At 33.1% G+C, this 22743-nt stretch overlaps 1 protein-coding gene across 5 annotated transcripts in view; it reads right to left on the bottom strand.

Annotated features, from left to right (window-relative positions):
* Nucleotides 1-3080: 3080 nt before the first annotated feature.
* Nucleotides 3081-22743, bottom strand: part of LOC135137762 (B-box type zinc finger protein ncl-1) — a 30521-nt gene continuing 10858 nt past the window's right edge. For 2 of the 5 annotated variants that reach the window (XM_064067490.1, XM_064067493.1), the window contains 4 exons: nt 12197-12543; nt 11412-11769; nt 9092-9324; nt 3081-7360 (listed from right to left, as the gene is read on the bottom strand). In XM_064067490.1, coding sequence (XP_063923560.1) covers nt 7256-7360; nt 9092-9324; nt 11412-11769; nt 12197-12543 — 1043 coding nt within the window. In that variant the 3' untranslated portion in view covers nt 3081-7255. The remainder of the gene's footprint in view (nt 7361-9091; nt 9325-11411; nt 11770-12196; nt 12544-22743) is intronic. The other 3 variants (XM_064067492.1, XM_064067491.1, XM_064067495.1) reach the window with 3 other exon arrangements.

Below are 22743 nucleotides of genomic sequence, written 5' to 3'. Positions count from 1 at the left end.
AAATTACATTGTTCTTTGGTTTTATTTTGCAATTTTTTAATTACACAATGTTTTAATTTGAAGGTTTTAGAGTTTTCAAAATTTTGATTTATCATCATTCGATTTTTTTAAATTTACAGTTAGCTGGATTTGTCAATTTCTAGATCGTTTATTCAGTTTTTTGATTTTCCAGTTTCTCAATTTTTAATATTTCGATTTTCATATTTTCCATTTGTGAATTTTTGTTCCTTCAATTTTTCGGTTTAACAGCTTTCCGACTTTGGGTTTTTTAGTTTTGAATCTTTAATTTTTCAATTTTACAATTTTTGGAATTTTTTATTTTATGATATGTATTGTAATTTTTTAGTCTATCAGATTTCTACTTCGCAATTTTTCGATATTTCAGTTTAGCACTTCTTCAATTTTTCAATTTGTAGATACTTTAATTTTTCTTTCTTTCAATTAATGAGAATTAATGATTAATAATAATTGAATTAAACGATAACTCAAATTTTCAGTTTTTCTGGTTTTCAATTTTTAGTCTTATCAAATTTTAGCATTTAAATAATCAAGTTTTCGTTTTTGAATTTTTAAATTTTGGGCAAAAAAAAACAAGTTTACTCAAACTGAAATTTTAAAAAATTGTAACGCAGGAATTTTTTTCATGTTGCTCTTATATTTTCGATGTTTCTTCGAAAATGGAAATATCCACAACAAAAAATCAAAAAATTGACAATCTAACAAGCGAAAAGACGAAAAAATAAAATATCACAAAAATTGAGAAATCCAAAAATAATAATAGAAATAATCAAACTAAAAGGTGAAACAACGAAATATTGAAAAATCGAAAAATCGAAAAATTCAAAAGTGCGAAATCTAGAAATGAAAAAATTGAAGTGTTTTTTTTATTTTTTATAAAAATCTCAAAGTCAGCAATTTCTATAATATGGATCCGCTGGAATCATGCTCAAAATCCTTACAAATCCACAACTTTTTAAAAAATAACCTTAAAAATGGGGTGAAATGTTAAAAAAATGCATTAAAAAATTTCACGACAAAAATGGACTCTATTTTATAAAAAGCAATAAAAAAAACTTCACCGCCAAAATTGGCCTGTTTGCTTAAAAACATGATCAAGTACCTAAAAATAGATGAAAAAGATGTAGGGTGAAGCGTACCATTTTATTTTATACTGATTTCAGTTGAGAAATTTCATCTAAAATGTCCGATAATCCAGTACTTAAACCCGAGCTATTCAAATGAGAATTAGATTTGAAATGATAAACAATGCTTTTGGAATCACCAAAAATTATATTTGGTAAATATGAATTAAATCGGCAAAATTGTAAAATCATATCACTATTGTTTTAGAGGGGCATAAACGAAAAAAATTTGATTAACGATTTACCATGCTTACGATAACGTAAAACGTTTCCAAAATTACAGAGTAATTCCCAAAATTAAATTGCAATACATATGTTGTAATTTTGATTTTTTCTCCAAAAATCTGGATGTCTAGGGAAAAAATTCAAAAGGGGTTCATAAACCACATGTGCAGGATACCCTTATTTTATAAAATTTAAATAATATTAACTACTGTAAATTTTGGAGATGACGTCAACAAAGTGTTGGTAGGGATGATTAGCCAAATTTTGAGTATCTACACGATATTTGTAATACACGTATAAAATTTAACAACTAATTCACTAGTTTCGGAAATTATCTGTTTAATAAAAATTCTGAGAGACGGTAGATAGACAAGACAGACGGAAAAGGACGACCTATTGTTTCGTTTATGCTCTGAAAGTCAAAAGATGCTGTTATTTAATATTTACATATATCGGTTTTTTGTCTGTCATATTTTTAGGAATATTTATTGTATTTGTAATTGTAACATCCTACATATGTGAAAAATGTAGATAATTGTATCAAAAAAAAGAAGTGGACTGTTTCGAAGCCCACCGGGAAATTTCTCGGTGTCCCAGCGGCACAATCCCACACTGACTCGATCTGACCCTTACGGCTTCTCTCTTCTTATTGGTCATTTTTCTTGCTGGCATTCCACTTCCCGTCTGTCTTTCTATCGAATTTCCATTCTCTAGACTCCTACAAACACTATAAGGTGTACTCTTTGGCAAACATATCGGCGATCATTTTCCACACGAAATATTTGTTAAACTTCCAAGAGTAACCAGCGAAAAAATGTTTGATAAATATCAAAGCAATAACAACGTAAGTCATTTTTCTCAAAGCTAAATTGATATATAGCAATTTAAAGTTTGTGCGGATTTTTTGTCCCCCACACCCTTATACATATATCTAAATAGAATCTTATTTTCAAAACGAAGTAAAGCAAAAAAAATGGTTACTGAAAATATTCAGCAGTCGTGTGTCAAAGAATTTAGAATTAAGTATCCCTATTGAATATTAAAAGTGTATCCATGTGTTCCAAGTTATTACATCTAATTTGGAGAAACAGGATCTATCTACTGCAAAAAAGCCAGCAGAAGTCGAACTGTTACAGTCAAGAGCTTCAGAGGTTACTGAAAAGTACGACCTCAATGTTGAGTTAAATTTTCTTAAAAACATGAAAAGGAGAGTCAACTTTGTTTAAAACATGATGGAGGGCATTTTAAATAAGTTCTGTAAATTTAAATTACTTACTTTCAACATGTTTCCAAACTTAAAATTAATTTTCAACTCTTAGGCAATTAGTAATCAACAGCAAGATAAGAAAAACATTTTATTTGTCATCAATTTATTAAGTTAATTTATTCAACTTGAAAATGTCCCATAACGAGCTATAACAAATATTCGATAATACACGCATGGTAATGGCTCCAGAAAGTGTGTCACTCTGTGCGCCAGTAAAAACCCTTTTACCATGCTAGTATCATAGTACATATAATACTATAAATAACAATATGCAGTAAGTAAACACGAACTGTTTACTTTTCTAAATGGTTTCAAAGTCTGCATACTGATGTGAAGTCAGCTCCAGTAAAGTGACAAATTGTCTCACTTTTGTTGATTTATAGATGCATATTTTGGCTAAGGTACAAGTAGGCAATACATTGAATAAATAAAAATGAAACACCACATTTTGGATTATATTTATTCAAAAACCAATAATATAACTTACAAATTAAAAACAACCTCAGTACAATTTAAATAAAAAACAGTTCCAAAAATACGAGCTCACATAGCTCTTGTAACCCTGAATAACCATAGAGTGCAACAAATATAATAATATAAATTTCATACTGTTCAGAGGCATGAATTTTAGAATAATGGAAAATATTCTATATCAAATGTCCATAAACGACTACAAAATGACTTGGAATATAATACATATCGTATAATATTACAATAATAAGATAAAAGTGTATATGCGGTATAAGTATCGATTGTAAACGGGACAAAGCAACGTTACTTCATTTTATTACCTCGTGCTACTCTGAATTTCTTCAAAAGTTGTTTTTATTATCGTCAGTGGAAGGTTAAGCAGAGAAACAAGAGTGCTATTAATTACAATATAGGTACACATAGACCGATTTTAACCGGCCATAATTTTTTTTTGTATTTTTTTTGACAGTTGATTGTTACAGAATATACGACTCGCATGAACATGGCGATTGCAAATATTTGTGCACTGTTCAACCACGTTCTACGATTCGTTCACATCAAAAATAGTTCTATCAAAAACTTCTTAAATGCCACAGCTCAACTGATTTGTTTAATTATTAAAAGAGGCAGGTAACAGAGAACTGCTGCTTTAGAAATTTTGTTCAAATTTTTTTATCAATTTACCAAACCAATCAAACAGCACGAAGATCTTGTCGACATCTACAATGAAAATCGAATTATTATTTAATATTTAGAGTAAATATCAAGCATAGGCTCTCCCTCCTGTCTTTAAAAATTTAAAACGACGCCGAATATCTAAATAAACGACCACCTCTCACCTATAATATAGGGAACAAACACTGTAAACATCTGATATCTCTATTATAGTCTAGCAGAATGCAGAGCTTAGCGATTAAATTCATTGTTATTACCTTACTTCACTAAAAAAAATCTTTGGAAAGAGATAACAATTAATATTACTTTCAAAAATGTATACATTTTTTTCTTTTTCAATCTTAATTCGTTTAATATGACAGGACTAAGACACAGTGAATTTATTCGTTTAATTATTAAATAAAGAGGCGGCGGCGGCGGGCGTCGCGAGCGCGCAAAGAAAAAACATTCCAGCAATGCAGGCGAAAAGAAGGGGTCCCAGGGTTGAACCTTGGGAGGCCCCGTTCGGTGGTCGCGACGACCGTCGTCGCGCGTAATCTGACCCCCCACCTACCGGCCAACGCAAGAATATTGGTGTCAACATCTATCGCGTCCTGTGCCACGTACACATACGCAAGTCGGCGGCGACAACTAGAGATGTGTAAATCATGTGTGATCATTAAAAACGTGATATGTCATCCATCCATACTAAACATTTGTACTTTAAAATGACTATTAATATAAAATGTGTCGAAACCAAGTGTCAGTTTCATAGCACTAAGGGCGGCAGTCCAAAGCAACTAGTTGTTATCAATGCTCCGTCGGGTCGTTTTGTGATCAGCTGCTCTGGACTATAATGGAAAAAATCTCCCACACTGCCAAAAAATATTGTATATTCGAAAAAACATTGATAAAGTAGAATAGAAAAAGCTCACAACCACGTTACATGTAATAATTATGGTCTGAAAGAGTGTGATTGTTCAAGAGCTGACAGGACCTATTTTAAAAACGCCTACATCGATATATTGTTTAAGTAACGATCGGCATAATATAACGGACAAGCGAAGTTTAAAAACAGCTACTAACGCGAGACATGTGTTAAGGACCGTTTCCTTCTTTTCGTTATATTTTCTAATAAACTTAATATCTAAACCTACTACTACGACAAAAAAAGACTGAAAATAATACAATAAACAAAAACTGTTTCGCAGCACCTAATTCATGTCTGCAGATGGAATGATTTAATTCCTCACTCCAATACTGACTGAAAAATACTTATTGCTAGTGAATATTGTTTTGAGATAATATTTAGCGGAAACGTGACGCAACGTAACGGCACGCAACCCTCGTACATATGTTTCATAATATAAATATTCATTTTCATGTAAATATATAATATATGTATACGATACTCAACCGAGAAACAAAATACAATCAGCTTGTTTCTTCAATTTCCTTTTAAGTCATGTATAATATATTATATGGCAAAATTACTGGTATACGAGTATCTAAAAAACACTTGGTACATACACTAAGACTGTGATTGTAAAATCATCAAAAAATCTATCACATTGATAATATATTAAATGTTCAATTTAAAACCGAAATTTTCATACTTTTGATATATATGTATATATATAGTTATCTTACATCCGTCTCTCTCTCGATTCATTTGTTTGTGGGTTATGTCGAAAGCGAAACGGATCGAATCCGATGACGTGAGCAAATGCCATACAAAGTATCACTACAGCCATACTAGTCAAATGTAAAAATAAAACAACACGTGATTACTTGCATATGACAGTGTAAATATTTGGTAAAAAATAAAACAAAACACAAAACTACTACGGTAAAAATAAAGTCGCACTCAATAATAACCATTATTAGAACTATTATTTTCTTGAATTGTGAGATTATTGACATCACATTGAATTTTGAAGAACAAAATCCCCGTGGAGAAACTGTCTGCCATTTGTACCGAACGCATCACAAATTAAAATAAATAAAGTCTTTTCGTAAAAAAAAACAATTTAATATGTACACCCTAAAAACATGACTCCAACAAGAAAAAAAAACTTAACAACTTTGCACTTGCGATATGTGACAACTAAAACAAGTGTATATAACAACATAAAAAAGTGAAGTCACACCATGGTTTGCACATTCGTGGAAGTATAATAATATAAACAAAACCATAAACTTAAAAAAATGAGTTTTTTCGTACTTTCTACCGCAAACTCATAACGAAAAAAATAAAAAATTTACACCTTCATACGTACGAAAAGTTCAGGCATAGCGTGCATACCACATGTGACGTCACGAGACCATCTCGTAGACAGTTTCTCCAAGACGGATGTTAAACAGTGTATATAAGATACAATTATTTAATACATAAACAATCTGCCTTAAAATTCGAGTTGTTTTATTATGTTTTCGTGGATTTTTTGTTTTTATATTTTTTTTGTTTTTTTTTTTCTTCTTATTTATTATGTATACATATAATTTTAAAAACGACTTGTGGGCAGACGCGAAACCGCGCGCTGAAAAACAAGCGAGCGGCGGCGCAGCACACAAAATAACAACGAGAGACTAAGGTCACAACTTATCCTGAAGATACTATTATCACAGGCATGGTTTAACCGTCGGTTAAAAGACGACGGAGTTTCAGGAAAAATAAAAATAGTAAATAATAAAAAAAAAAAATAATAATGATGATTAGAAACTCACGCACGCTCTGTACTCTCAAAATGGAATCGGCAAGTATAGGGCGCCCTCTAAAGGTCGCAAAGTCACTACGACCAACAAAATCACGAAGCTCACTGCTGTTAGGCTTTTTTTGCAATTTTCTTTTTAAATTAGGACTTAACCTACATGGCACTGAAAACGCTAACCAACCTGAGTATGTAAGTATTGAGAGACATAGAGAAAAAAGACGACGCATTCACAAAATTTTCATCCATACGAGAAAAAATAAAAAATATAAAACTAAAATAATATTAATAAAACAACGAAACAACGAAGCAGTTTTTCTTTGAAAAAATTGTGCTACGATCAAAAAGAAAATAAGACGATAAAAGTTGGCACGTTCAGCTTCCAGACATTCAAAATAAACTAAGTTTTAAGCGATCAATTTATACTAATTGACACCGTAAAATAAACGTTTTTTGTTTTTAAATAGTAGGAACCATATTATGCCTGCTGCTAAAAATTTCGAAAAACGATAAAAATAAAATTAATAATATTAAAAAATAATTCACCACTTTTCTAAGTATGCATAAATATATACGTATTTTAAATAATGCTTTGGATAAATTCAGCTAATTCTAAGAAATGCTTTCATTTTGTAATTAATTATTCCAAAATAAATTCATTTTTTTCCTCTCTCTAAAATCATATATAGTTTAAAAAACGAAAAATATAAGACTAAAATGTAAAAAATTAAAAATCAGTTCAGTACTGTGTACAGTGCGAGATCAAAACTACTTGCTTTGGGACTCTACAGGATGTACAGCGTATTCAACACGAGAACATGATGGTTGTTCTTTGCCAGCGTCACGACGTAACCCTCTGAGGTGATTTTCAGCCCACAGCAACGTGAAACCTGGAAACAAAATCACTTACTCAATGCGCTGTCAGCAATCGTTTCAAAAATTAGTTGAAAACTACAGTATGAAATCCATTTCTGTTTTACGGACAACACTACGTTATACAACGCAACAACGGAGGAACTGAATCATCCTCGATATCCCACCATTCTTCTCTTAAAAAATATAAAGCATGGTACCACACGTGCATAAAAAAATATTAAAAGCACAAAAAACACCAGGCGATATATTAGAAGCTTCATTATACTTGCATACATTGTTGCTTTGGTAAACCATTTTCTTTCGTATTAAATTCAATAATGCCCATTATTAGAAACATCATACTATGTTATACTAATATGCAAACGTATTGGTGGCACAGACGCAATTTTTCTATGACTGGTAGTAAAAATGTTGTTTTAATTCAATATTAAAGTTTATTAACATTTAAATCTATAGAGCGAACTTTTTATTATACAATCATATCAGAAATGACTGACACTCATTGTGTAAGTGAACGCGATTTTTCTTTGATTTTTTTTTTGTACTAAATAGCTGTATTGTCTCAGTATATTCACTTTTTAAGTAGCATATTAAACTTTCTAAAAGTTTTGTTAATACTGCGTTTCATCATGTCCAAAAAGTATACTGTTGGTAACCTAAGAGAAAACATGAGTACTAACAAAACACGCTTCCATCACCATTAAAATCTCTAGTTTTTTTTCTGACATAACATATCAAGAGTGTAACATACCATGCGATGAAAAATAAAACAAACGAAAATTAGCTTTGAGACTAATTATAATTGTATAGCTTGCATAACTGACACTTGTATCCTTCTGTCTACTGAAAGGTCTGCCAGCTGTCAGGGTAAAACATTAGACACATGCAGCAAAATTGATAAGGCCATTTTTTCGCCACTCCAGTAACAGCTGTGCGAGGAAAATGTAAACTGTCAGTGAGAACAGACCAAACTTAACAACAGTGGATTTACACCAACAGTCTACACTTGATTTGGGAAAATTTTGAAGCTTTAGTCATTGTAAGTGTCAAAACCTACCATCGTGGTCAAAACAGACTGACACAAGTGACAAATGTAATGTGGATATGACGTATAAGTGACATTTTGGTGTTAGCCTAAATTTTCACCACAATTGTGGCTAAACTCTCAAAAATTTTGACGCAAATGACTATCTTCATCGTTAAGTTTTGTCTGCGACTTTAATTTGAGCTTATGTCGACGTTGATTTACGTCAAAAAGAAAGCAGTCCCAAAACTTGACAAGAAACGCTAACTTTAATTCATTTTATTTTCGATCGTACGATATCTGTGAAACATATTAATTCTTAAGTAATGAAGACAATCATCCATTAAATATTTTCTCAATGTTCATTCCATTAGTTCCTGTTTTTGCTATATTTTAACACGCTTATATTAGCTTCACTTCTAACAGACCATGTAAACAAATCGAGGAAGTCGATTTTAACCTACTTCTAAGTATCTATTATTTGAGACTTTGAAAGGGTGCATAATTTGGATGACAATACAATAATTTGGTACTATCGAGCAGTGGGGGTCCACTCTCTAAATTTTGTCATGTCAGAGAATTTGACTGAAATTGTGCTCTTGACAATAGTGACAAAAGTCGTGTGACGTTTCCCGTTAAAAGCGTGTCTTTTTGTTTTTTTAAACTATTTATTCTTAAACTAATTATTATTATTGAAGAGTCAGATTTTTCCCATGCTTACCTTAACATACGGACATTCAAATTCAGAAATAAGACATCCATCACGTGAAAATACGGCGACGTGAAAACGATTTCCATGGGAATCCCCAATGAGAATGTCTCCAGCATCAGAAATATCAATACCATTCGGAAAGTTCGTTATACTTTCGCAACCTATACGTCTTAAAAAGTGACCTTCATCGCTGAAAACCACCACGTTGTGGCCTTTGAAGTCACAAACGTAGAACTCTTTGCCTAAAAAAGACGTAAACAAGTTAAATAGGTAATAAATACTGCAATTTCTACAGATTATTCAAACCGATTCTAACTCGCAAAGCTCACAAAGTTTCCATCTAATAGTTGTCTAAATTACCAGATTTAGATTTATTAAGTTGTTAGATGATCCTTACAATGCCGCGGTGTTATTTTTTAGTTTCATGTGGATGGCGTACTATTTGTCATTTTAAGTGTCAATTTGATTTGCTTTTTTTTTCTAATTTAAAAATTTTAAACTTGTTATTAGTGATAAAATTATCCACAGTGACAATATAATTCGGTTTGAATACCATGGCACTCGTTACATTAAACTAATAGCTTCACACTTATTTGGCCTTTTCTAATATTCCACTGCGAGAACATTAAGGTTTGTTAATAAATTGTAAATAAATAATAATTAGTTATTAATAATTTAATAATAATTAGCTAGAATACGATCCACGTCACTTTTTACTGTGGGCAATGTTTTTTTGTTAACAATTGTTAGGAAAATTTTGGACTGTTAAATAAGTTTACATTGACACAGATCAGAATTACGAAATTAATTCTTCAACTATGAAATTTAATACTAAAAAAAAATTGTTTCAGGGATTTTTTAACAGTTTTTTTTTTGAGTTCTTCAGAGCCTTCTTAACAACCTACCATCAAGCGTATCCCTTTTTTTTTTTATCACCTGCATAAGTTATCAAATTATTGTGAAATTACGTTCCAGTTCATTCAATTACACATTTGAGTTTGAGTTGATTTTACTCAAAATGAAGTAATAAATTTGTTAGGTCATGAAAGCAGAAAACAAAAAATTAAATTTTACTGCATTGTCAATGAAAATACAAATTTCCACATTCGTGACTTAGGTCAACAAGATCTTTCAAAAGTTAATAATATAATAATTTTCAACTGCTCAAAATTGACGGTGGCAAAAATGCAAACTCAGATTCATGATATTTTTTAAATTCTACTATGAATCAAGGAATAGAAGAATCATGTTTCGGCTACCTATCGGGACAAGTCAAATTCGTCATTTACGCTGAATCAGCCTGTACTGAAGAAAAAGATAAAACTAAAATCCGGTTACAGAAGCTGAATCAAATATTTTATTGCTTTTAATTTTTTAACACAGCGTTAAAACCATTAAGTACCATGTGACCGACTCTACGCCAATGAGACGTCGCTAAACACCTCATAATTAACTTAATCTCGGTTAAAATATTATACAAACAAAGCGTTTAAATTCTAAAAGGTATATGAAATGGTTTTTAATATACGTAGATAGGCATATTCTTTAAATCTTTATTATCAACAGTTTCCCAAATTCTTCAAAGGGAGTAGCGAAACATTAGGGATGATGTCATATTATTGGACAAAGTTTCCATCATATAAGCGTGCAACTGACAAATCGATTAAAGAGTATGCAGGATGGTATGGGTTGCGCAGAACTGGTTTGCGCACTTTTCGTACTTTTTATGCAAATTCTGTGTATAGACGATGTCAAATTTTGTATAAAAATTTTCATATTAAATTATCATAAACATTTGTTATCGTATCAAACGGCTCTTATTTAACTTTGATTTCAACATAAAATTGAGTAGGGAGGAATTTAAATCTGTCCGAATTAGTGACAATTTAAGTTTGTATAAGTTTTCTCGGTCCAGTAATAGAAAGAACTTTTTTGAAATTCGTAATTAAATTGTTATTAAAAGAATGTTTCCCTGATTCCTCAGTACCCCCCCCCCCTTGTTTGGTGAGAGAATGAATCAATGAGAAAAAAAAACCGAAGCCACTAAACGGGACTGCTTTGCTACACCACTGCGTTTTATTTTTGATTAGATGATCGCTGGTTCTGTTTGCAGCCGAGGAAAAATTTTGTCTGTTATTAAAATAAAACAAATAATAATTTCTAAATCTGTGTTAAATATTTCAGCCCGGCGTTTTGCTACAATTACAGACTACAAAAACTGAAAAAGTCAACAGCTTGAAACATTTTTGTGGCGATGCGTTGGGTCAAGTTATCCTTAATCGGACTGAATTGTAATAAGCTCAACAACACTTTAATAAAAGCCACATACCGTGAATAGCAATATCGGAAGGCTCCCTCATGAAATCACTGCAATCGAACCAACGAATCAACTCCCCGCTTTCGCTGATGATGAATACTGTTGGACTGACGCTGTCGACAGCAACTATCTCCCCGTGCCCTGTGACTGCAAGTCCCGCCACAATATCGATGTATCTTATGGCAATTTTCTTGAGAAAATGGCCGTTTTTCGTGAAAATCTGCATACGAGAACGCTCGTTTCCGCGATCGCATACCACGTACTTTCCAGTAGTACGCATTACGGCAACCTTCCTCGGATACCACAGCTGTCCTTCGTCCTTGCCCGAGGTGCCAAACTGGAACTTGAAGGCTCCAGACTTATCGAAAACCTGCAACGTGAGACAATCGTACTAACACGTGAACTTGAATGCTAAATTCGCCATATATCCAGGAACTTCGTCCTAAAATGCGATTTTTAAATTCCAAATGCTTCGGTTTTGCAAGGCTACAATAACAACAAAAGTTGTACAAAACAAAATCTAAAATTTGAATAGACAAATCGTACTATTTCAAACCATCCAAAAGCAAACACCGATACAGTTTGTATTTTAACGATTTATTATACTACTGCATTGTTACAACGCGATTCTGTTTGTGTTCAGTGATTTAGCTTCCTTATCTACGACAACTTCAATTTATGATTGCAAATTAATTGAACTTTATTGAAACACAGCACTAACATTTAGAAAATTGTTTGACATTGCATACGCTATCGATTCACGAGTTCCGATCTGAAGATCTGACGAATTTCCTTACTTGTATGCGGTGGTTGTTGGTGTCCGCGACAATGATGTCCTCTTCCAACCCGAGACAAAATCCGTGGGGCGAATTGAACTGTCCTTTGTTGGGGCCCAACTGGCCGAACTTGCTGCGAATCTGCATTGGGCTAACCTTGTTCGAACGGGTATGGGTACCGTTGGGGTTTGTGGTGGGAGCTGGAAGAATATTGGACATGGGATCAGACATTATGTCGTCGGGTGTAGAGAGTAAAGGAGACGTGGAGGAGGATACGCCACCGAACCCGTTGATTAAGGTGTTGGTCATGTTGAGAGATGAGGGAGATGTAGAGCGGACTATCATCGTCCCGTTGGTAATCGGATTATCTACATCGAAAAGAGATACTTTAGAGTTTGAACACAAAGTACATTAGCGACAAGTTTAAGGCGCTTATCGAAACGTACGGAAAAAAGGGTAAATGCTAAAAGCTTGTTCCTGATGCAGCTGTGTGGATGTTTCTGCTGATAAGTTTGCAACACAGTGCTCACAGTATGGGGCGCCGTTTAAAAATAAAGTAATAACTTTTCGCATAGATCGTAAACACCCATATTATTGTACACGAACAGTTTTGTCCACTTTCAACACAATACATATACCTACAAGTGAATTTATTACTGTAACAGATCAAAATATGGTGAAATACCCACTGAATTATTACTCCAACGTTGCATACAAACATACAATGACGTCGACATATTTTAACTTTGCTGATCAAGAAAATAAACGTAGCAAGCTTCATTAGAAAACATAATTTAAAAATAAAAAGGATTTTTTTTAGCTAAAAATATACAGTGTAGTCATTGGGATTCCCATGTTAAATTTTAAACTCCACGTTAACTTTTGTTAGGGTGAAAACCCCGATATGATTTTTGCGGTGGAAATAGCCTTAGGGTCCTACTTTAATTTCCGTTACTACTTTTTACAGTAAATAGGCATCTGGTTAGAAATTGAACACTTAGCTGTTTCAACGTGTATGCAAATTCCACCCCCGAAGGGGACGAAAATTAGTGAGTGGCGTAAATTTCGGAGCAATAAACGATATCTAAGATGAAAACGCAACACGGATTCATACACCGCAAGTGCACAAGTGTCGTATTTCAAAAAATTGTAAAAAAAAATACAATTACAAATTTTGGAGACGCCGTCATCCCATTGGTGGTGGGGATGATTAGCCAACTTTTGGTTTGGTTAGTTAGGTTTACCATCTATGCGATATTCTTAATATACGTCTAAAATTTGATAACAATTGGACGATCATTCTGCCTAATAAAAATTGATACAGAAGACAGACAGACAAGACAGAAACGGGAAATCACATTTTTTGTCCTCTAGGGGTCATGAAACGTCGAGAAAATATGAAAGTAACAAGTCGCCCGACGAACTCGACTACTATACTTCCTTAGCTTACATTCAAGAATTTCATATAAATGTATGTATGTATGTGTGTAATATCCTCGGTTGGTAATGAAAATGACACAACTGAAAAACATGAGAAATATTTTTTTTTGTATTGGTTTCGCAAATGTCGCTATCTTCTCTCTCCATCTAGTCGAGTGATTCCCTGCACGCCGCCCTGCGCATGTCCAAACTCCACACACTTGTTGTGTCTGTGAGTTTGTTTACATGTATTATTTCGCCGCGATGTACGTCGAATAATAATAATAAAAAAAGCAGGGCGGATTCACAAAACTGAAGTATGGGAGTACATACTATAATATTCTATGAAATTTAATATATGTTTATTACAATACTTCCTTGGCTTTGGCTCGGGAAGTAAAAACTGGTCCACGGTTATTTATACCGAACCTTCGTCGCCTTTGAAGTAAAGGCGAGCAAATACAGCTTCTTGGGAGTTATAAAATTGAATTTTACGATTTTAATTTTTGATTTTTTTAAGCCTGCTATGCGTATATTTCAAGTGAATTTTTCCATTACAAAATTTTGTGATGACGTCACCAACAAGTTAACAAAGATACGTATATCAATTTGAATAAGTGCAGTGTAATATTAATTAAGAGCCGTTTTACACACCACAGAATTACTCCGCAAATTACTACCAAAATTTATGTTAAAAATTTTGCAAGAAAAATATTTGCGCAAACGTTCAAAAGCTAAACTCGTGGTACTTTTTTGAACGTCTGCGCAATTTCTTGGGCACTTTCCCTTCAAATATAAATTTTTTCTTGCAAAATTTCTAACATAAAGTACTGTGACGCGTAAAACGCGAAACAGATGACCCATGGTGGCGCCGAGGACGCACAACACATGGCGCATTTAGAAATGTAATGTTTCCCGAGTCGATAAGTTAAGAGTAGTGGTATTATTGACCCTTATACTGTAAGCAAAATGAGTAGACATTATATAAATTCCAATGATACAGAGTGAGACAAAATCGCGCAGGCGAAGTAAGATTTTCTGCGGCGCCAAGTTAAAAATAACCAATGAGCGAGAAATTAAGCATGTGTTTCTGGCAAAAGCGGTTTATCACAGGCATTGGCTTTGCTGTTGCTACAAGCAGACCGGGTACTATTTCCTACGTGGTTCTGAAGATGCGTGCGCATGGAAAGTCACTATGGAAGGTTTACGATTTTACAGGAAAAGAGTCTATTGGTATTTAGTGTAATTTTTAAGGACAATTCGGTGTCAAAAAAAGTGTTAGAGATATTTGTTTAATGATTACAAAATAAATTTTGGTAGCAATATGTGACATCAGTTTGATTGAATTTTACAAGTACAGAAAGTACTCCAAAAACTATAAGGTTATATGGCCATCATAAAAGTCTCCCATTGTGTCGAAGTTAAGTTGTTTACAATAGAAAAGGTTTTAAGGTCGTAAATAACGTGTCCACTGCAGCTCGACCGGCTGCTGTCGGTTCATTCAGGGGTGGCTTTCACTAAATTTCTAACTACCTACTACTACTACATGGAGCCACAAAGTGTTCCGAAATAACCAGTCGCTTTGAAAGCCAGCCCTGTTATAGCTGCTTTCAAAATAAGAGAGTAAAACTACCTGGAAAACTGACTTGACTTTGAGGGTATTCCAACCTTAAGCGGTAGGTGGGCCAATAGGAATGATTGACAGCTTGTACCAGGTATAATGGATCTAAACCGCTTGAGATTATAATATCCTTAAGTCAAGTAGGGTCGCTGCAGGGGGTTCTGTTCTTTTATTTTGAAAGCAGCTATAAATGTGAGCAAGAAATATTTAGAAGACGACCGGTAAGCTTAGTGCGAACCACACAAAGGGGGTATTTATTTGCGGTCAACTACTTTTACAACGGTCATATAACCTTATAGCTTTTGGGCTACTATATTTAATTTTAGGTTAAATATGTTTTTTTTTTACATTTATCGAAGTTTTTTGATAAGTAGAGGCGACACCCTGCTTTCGTAAAATATTTGCGAGTCGGCAATTCTTAAGTGTACATCATTTAACACAGGGGCACCAAAAAGCAAGCAAAACAAATGATAATTTAAAAACGTATGCACTTTGCCTGACTAGAATATTAATAAATACTCCCCCTGGCCTAAAATAAGTGCCCGATTTCTAAAAAATTCATTTTTTTTTAATAAAAGGAAAAATGTATTTTTTAACGAAAAATTATTATTATTATTACAACAAATATAATACCTAATAATAAAAATAAATAAGTATATAGTTAAAATTTTGGGTTGTATTTTCAGTTTGTTCTCTTTATCTATCATTTTAATAATAACTAGTACGAGTATGGTTTGAGTACAAGTGAGCGAAGCGAACGAGTAACTTTAAAACCATACGAGTTGTGAAAAGACTTTTCTATCGAGGCGCGTATACAATTTTGTCGCATTTCATAACCAGATATTATTTTCGTTAATAATAATTTTAAACAAAAGTCAACTGCGAATACAGAATACTTAGTAACGCTCTTCAAGCGGGACTTGTTTTTTTATATACAACAACAGTCAAACAAATTTAGAATAAAACAAAAATGGAATTGCAAGATTCTACGAATATTCCGGTGGGTGTGGATATCATGACTACTGCCCATGAAGCTTGTATGAACCTGCTTCCTGTCGAGTCGAAAGAAAAAATACGAGAAGACGTATAGTGTATTTTGGCACTGGAAAAACTCAAGAAACTTGATGAAAACGTAATGCTGGCGTATTTTTATGAAAAGGTAAGGCATTTGACATAAGTGATCATGTTACTGCAAATTATTATTTTTTCTAGTGAGATCGAGAGGTTTGACCTTTTCTAATTTAAATAATTGTATTTTCAAAATATATAATGGAAGTATGTGAAACAAAAATTATATTGTGTCATTTGTTTAATGAATTATTGCGATTTTAATTATTATTATTATTAAGTAAGTTGGTCTACAGACACTGAGGCTCAATTACAGACCAACACAATTAGGTGAGAGATGGACTAACTCCCGATACAGTAGCTATAACTACTACTTGGCCCAATGGGCGGAGTTAGAAGAAAATTTTAAAGAATAAAGATTTAATTAGATAAATAAATCAAAGTCCTTATCACATTGGTTATATTTCGAACACATTTCATAAATTGGCGCGTGTTTCTCAACATCAATGCAGTGAGTCGGATTATAAAAACAGAGTTGGGTACGAAAAGACAGTCTTGGTACAGCACAACAGAGTTTGTTAAGGAAAAAGGAGCAATCAGTTTGAGAATGAAGTAATTTTTAAAAAAATATCAATGAAGAATTTACACGTCTGGTATTTAAATTTTTTAAGGCAATTTAATTTCCCATTTTTAAAAATTGGCGTTGCAACAAGACAGTTTCCAGATGTCAGGGAATGTGGTGGTTTTTAAGATTAAATTAAATATAACCGTTAGAGGTTGGGTTAGCACAGAGGCACAATCTGACACCAGAAAAGCGGGAATGTTCTCATATCCAGACACTAGATTTGGTTTAATTTTGTTCAAGGCGCTTAAGACGTCACTTTCAAAGATAGTCAATAAGTTGATCGTCAAGTTGGACAAGTAATCAAAAGAAATATTCATGTTAACCATTTTGCTATCATTGTAATTATTGCTAAAGTGATCCGCAAAGGCATTGACAATTTGGATCGGGTTTGTTAGAAGGAATTCCATTACGTTTTTTTAAGTTATTAACATAAGACTAGAATTTTTTGGACTCCGATATTATTGAGGTCTGTACGTCAAGCAAATAGTTCTTGTATGCATTTCTAACTTCCCACTTAAGTTCGTATTGAATATTTTTTAAATCTTGGTATGTTTCTGCATTATTGCTAGATCTCAGTTTGCGTAGTAGACGCCTTTTATCTTTCAGTTTGTTAATGATTGAATATGTGTACCAGGGTGGAAAAGATGAATTGCGAGGGTAAGTTTTCGGTACAAATTTATTAAAGATTGTTTGAAGTTTATCATAAATAAGTGAACACACTAGGTTAACATCACTTATATCTAAAAGAATAGATCAGTCTATTTGAGATGGGTAATTGTATAAATTAGGAAAGTCTGCCTTTCTGAAGGTCCATTGCGTGTCACTAGATCTGTTTCGATTAATTATTCTAAAGACTGGTTCATGCAGTTTCAAACCCATGAAGAGAGCAGGACGATGAGAATCTTTTTTTAATAGACAATCGACTGACTTTTTAACTGAACAGTTAATGTTGGAAATAGTTAGATCCAAGTACCGGCCATTTGCATTAGAATTATTAAATTGATAGTAATCACAAAAATTCGATAATTAAATAAAGTAGTCAATTTTTTACCCGATACACTAGGGCCGTATTCAGGGATGTTGAAATCACCAATTATAACCGCTGGTAGATTTCAGTTAGATTACTTAACAAACTAAATAATAACTCATACTCCTTTACACTGGCCTTAGGTTGAAAATATATTACGAATACGAAAAGAATGGAATGGTTAAGTACGAGTTTAGCACCGATTATAGCTGTGAACTGCAATGAGTCAAACCCTATACAAAATCAATCAATTTCAATAAGTGCAAATCGCCGCCTAACGGCTAACAATACTCCTCCACCCCTGGAAACATTAATCTTTTTCGTATTTCGATCAGATCTAATAATTTCAAAGAGAGAGGAACAAATTTCCGTATCCTGAACAGAGTCGTTTAACCATGTTTCTGATAAGCCGATGATATCAAAATCACAACATATAAGAAAGAGCATCTCGAAGATCCGTTAGTTTTGTGTTAAGGCCACGAACATTTTGATAATAAAGAAAATATTGATAATGTGGAAAGGAAATAGAAGAAGATGACTCTTTACACAAAGTGGCCGAAGGGTTAACTGGTAACATTAATTGATGCATATGAAAGCTTGTGAAGGCAGTAGTTGCAACTCTGTGGATGTGTTAAAAAAGAGATCATCTTTAAGTTTATCTAAATACTTTTTATAAATATTTCTTCACTGGATAAGTTGTCCTTAACCTGTATGCCAGAACAGTTGCTACATTTCAGTATTTCAGTTTTACCTTCCACTACATCTTGGACAGGATGACGTCTTTTTACAGCTTTTGTTCTCATGATTTAGCCCGTTGCAGATACAACATCTCATAACATCAAGACCGTCATATACAGCCTGTTATTGAAAGGTACGTACAAAATAAAATCGGCAATTGGTCTCGGAGTATGGGTGCTAAAAGTAAAGAAAAGTTCAGGTAAAAGTGTTCTCCTTTTAGAGATGAAAATTATTATAGTAACTTGCATAGATATTGTAGCCATCCATAGATTCGAAATTTGCGAATAAAAATAAAATAAAACCGGCTCAAACGGAGCCGACGATGGCTTGCAAGTTCTGTCACTACGGCACGCGTCGCATCGCACAGGGGTGTATTTAAGGCCGTTTGCACAAAATCTTACGGTCACTGTAATCTTACTATTTTCTATTTACGACAAACGATTTGTCACACAGCTACGAAACCGACAATCTAGAGAAAGATGGAAGTTTGAAAATGTATTTCAACAAGTGTAATAACCGTTTGGTGCAACACAATTGGTTCAAGCAAACTAAAATATGACAGGAAACAAACAGTCCACGTGGACTAGTTTATAGCCGTGTTTGCTGCTAATATGACCAAGTTTTTCGCTCCACCTACCTCCGCAACGATGAATATACCATACCACAACTTACAACATACAGTGAACAGAGCTTCGTTTTTATTGACGAGATTGAGCTCAGAAATTAAACAGATCATAAAGGGTGTTTCAAAATAATTTGCATCTAGTTAGCTTTGAAATCGCTTCAACTCCTATCTTTTCCTTGATGAAAATCTGCAGCCATAGGCGACTAGATGAAAATCATTTTGAAACACGTTGTATCACAACGGAAAAGACGACATTTAATATTAAATACGTCTCTGTGCAACGTGTGCCACAGTGACACCAGAATTTGCAAGCCACCGTCGGGTCCGTTTGAACCGGTTTTATTTTGTTTTTATTCGCAAATTTCGACCCTATGTACGGCAACATAAAATTTATGTTCAAATTCGTTGTTCGCCTCTGACAAAAAGGTCATCTTTCGATTCTATAGCAATAAAAGGGTCTCTTATTTTTTATTATTGTTACAGTTGCTAGGATTTACTAAAATAAATTAATTTTACCTATTTATCCTTCAGTAGCGTCGAAAAAGGTTGGATAAAGGTTAATTTTCCCCTTATAATTTTGATAACACAAAATAAGTTTTTCAGACTTCTTAGTCTTCGCGAAGAACTGTCAATTTTGTTGTACGTACCTTTCAATAACACCATGTATATTACATCCATCCAATCTAATAAGGCAGTGGCCAGCATTCAAAGCGTTTCTATAGGTCATTAAATGAACTTGCATAATAATTTGAAAACGATTTTTCTTTTTCACTCGAGAATATTTAAGCAGTGTACATTTGGAGGAACTGGAGAACATATGTTTATTCTGCTTTAGTAGTAAATGCGTAACATTGTGTTCACCAATGTCTTCTGAGATACCAGAAATTCGGATGTGCGGTGAAGGAGTCTTGATATTACGAATATTATATGATCCAGGAATTTCTTCGTCTACTGTTATTTAATTTCAAGATCGGAGTTTGCTGGATCAGACTTGGTTTTTGCAGTGGTTTGCATGATATTCTTTGGTTTGAAAATAATAGTAGTGATCTCCTTAAGCTTATTAACATATGTTGAAGAAGAATTAGGCACTGTCTCCGGTAGCGATTTATTTGTAAAAGCATGAAGTTCTTTATGCATTAAAGAATTTTGTTGTTGCAATTCATCAATTTTATTACTTAACTCAGTATCCGAATTTTTTGTCATCAAGCGAATTTAATCGTGTAACGCAAAATTTTGGTGCTATTGCTGTTATAATTGAGAGATTTTGGCTTTTAGGCAACGAAATGATCAAGCATAACATTAATGAATTCAGAGAAGGCATCACGGATGAAGACGGAAAGATTTTTAGAAGTGTCGTCTAATTTATCTAAAATTTGTTTTTCCTCAGTAATTACAGACGATTTACATAGACAGCATCCCCATCCAGACAAGCTTTTAGTCGACTCTTAACACTTGTTGAGCCTTGTCAATATCTATACAACCAATATGGAAGTTACTGCCACAGGTTTTTCTACATGTATAATGTACTCTTCCTGCCTGGTTATTGTTTTATTGCATTTCCGACACTTTACCCCCATTCTAACACATCTGAAGCAAAAACCTAGTACGGTAAATCGTTATCAAAATTAACAAAAACCAGCGTCGAGAAATAAAGTGGAAAATAAACCGCAAATATCATAGATACAAACACGACATATGACAGGTTTTTTTTAAACTTCAAAATTAAAACGCAATTTTTTATTATTATTTTTTATTGATAATAAATGTGTTTTCTTCATTTTCGATCACTTTTTAGATAATAAAGTTGTATTATAAAGCTTTGGAATGTTTTTTTCCTGTGTCGTGTATTACAAAATATCGCTTAACCATTGTAGGTTGAGTTCTCGTTATAGAGGGATTCTACGGTACTTTGAAGTCTTACAAACGTCTTGAAGTTATTGTAAGCATGGTAACTTTTTAAGTAAAATGTATCTGTTTATCAACCTCAAAAAATTGAGGACGTAGTCTCAAAATTTTGCCGAATAAATCCTATCTAAAATGTGTAAAATATGATCAGTCTATGTCAGTCTATACTTGTAATTTATCATTACATTCATATTTTTTGAGATTTGCATATACAGGGTGACTCAAAAAAATTAATGAAGCAGTCAACTTATTTCATTGAATAAATCAAGAATTGCGAAAGTGAATACTTCGAAATCTTGCAAACGTTTTAAAGTTATTGTAAGCATGGTAAAGTGTTAATAAAATATATGTTTATTCCCCCCCCCAAAAATTGATGACGTCATCTCAAAATTTTGCCGAAGAAATTCTACCCACAATTTTCAAAATATGATGAGTTTTTACTTGTGATTTATCATTGCATTCATATTTTTTACATTTGCGTAAAGAGGCGGTTCACAAAATTAATGAAGCAGTCAGTTTATTTTATTGATTAAATTAGGAACGGCTCACTCCATTTTTCCAGTAAATTTTGGGAATACAATACTGTTATTTTTAGTATTACAATGCACCAATAGAAGTTGATATATATGACCTTGCAAAAAATGTTGAAGACGTCATCACAAAATTGTGGAAAGAAAAGACTCAACTTGAAAATGCTGGATGTTTCATTGTACTTCAAAAGGGAGGGAAGTTATGTCGAAACAACTTTCGACCATTTTTTTTACTACTTTATGTTCTTTGTATCTGTGTATTACTAAGTACAAAACATTTTTATACCTAATGACCATTTCTGTATTTTTAATATCTATTTCTATAGATAGATATATAGTTAAATATTCTGTATTTTGTACATGTTGTAAATATGTTTAATTTATAAATGTATAAAAAAATCTATATAAAATTTTAAAATTCTTTCTACAATTCTTGTTATGTCTCGAAAGACCTACTACTTTCTCCAAACTTTAATTACATTTTTTCTCTACATTGTTTCCCGTTTTTCTGACATTCAAAGTTCTAGAAATTTTGGAATTCTATACCGGGTGACCCACGTAACACTTTCGACTGCAATAACTCAGGTATTTTTGAAGGGATTTTGATGAAAATTAAAACAGGTGTAATATAATAGGTAAAGATTATGCTGATAACAAAAAAACTATTTTATCGTACAAAAAACGAATTGTAACAGAGCTTCCTGTTGTTAAAAATTATGCAAAATTGCGTTATAACTTTAAGCAACTAAAATAACGCCTGTGTGCGAAAATAGTATATTATTAGCCAAGGTTGCAGAGCCAAGCATTCTAGACCGAGCGCAAATTAGAACCCGAGACGCGCAGCGTCGAGGGCTCTAAGTGCGAGGTCTAGAAGCGGCTTTGCAACCGTGGTTAATATACTATTTTTTTCACTAGTAGAAACCATGAGACAATAAACTGAAAAATAAACGTTCAATTTTTTGACGCAACGTGATTTTGTTTTGATTTCTAATCAAACTTGATCTAAATCT

Source organism: Zophobas morio, unplaced genomic scaffold, assembly GCF_036711695.1.
Source record: "Zophobas morio isolate AGI-343-1 ecotype UQ-CSIRO unplaced genomic scaffold, CSIRO_AGI_Zmor_V1 ptg000029l, whole genome shotgun sequence".
Classification (NCBI taxonomy): Eukaryota; Metazoa; Arthropoda; class Insecta; order Coleoptera; family Tenebrionidae; genus Zophobas; species Zophobas morio.
Note: the sequence above shows the minus strand (reverse complement) of the source record. Positions and strands in the feature narration are given on the sequence as shown.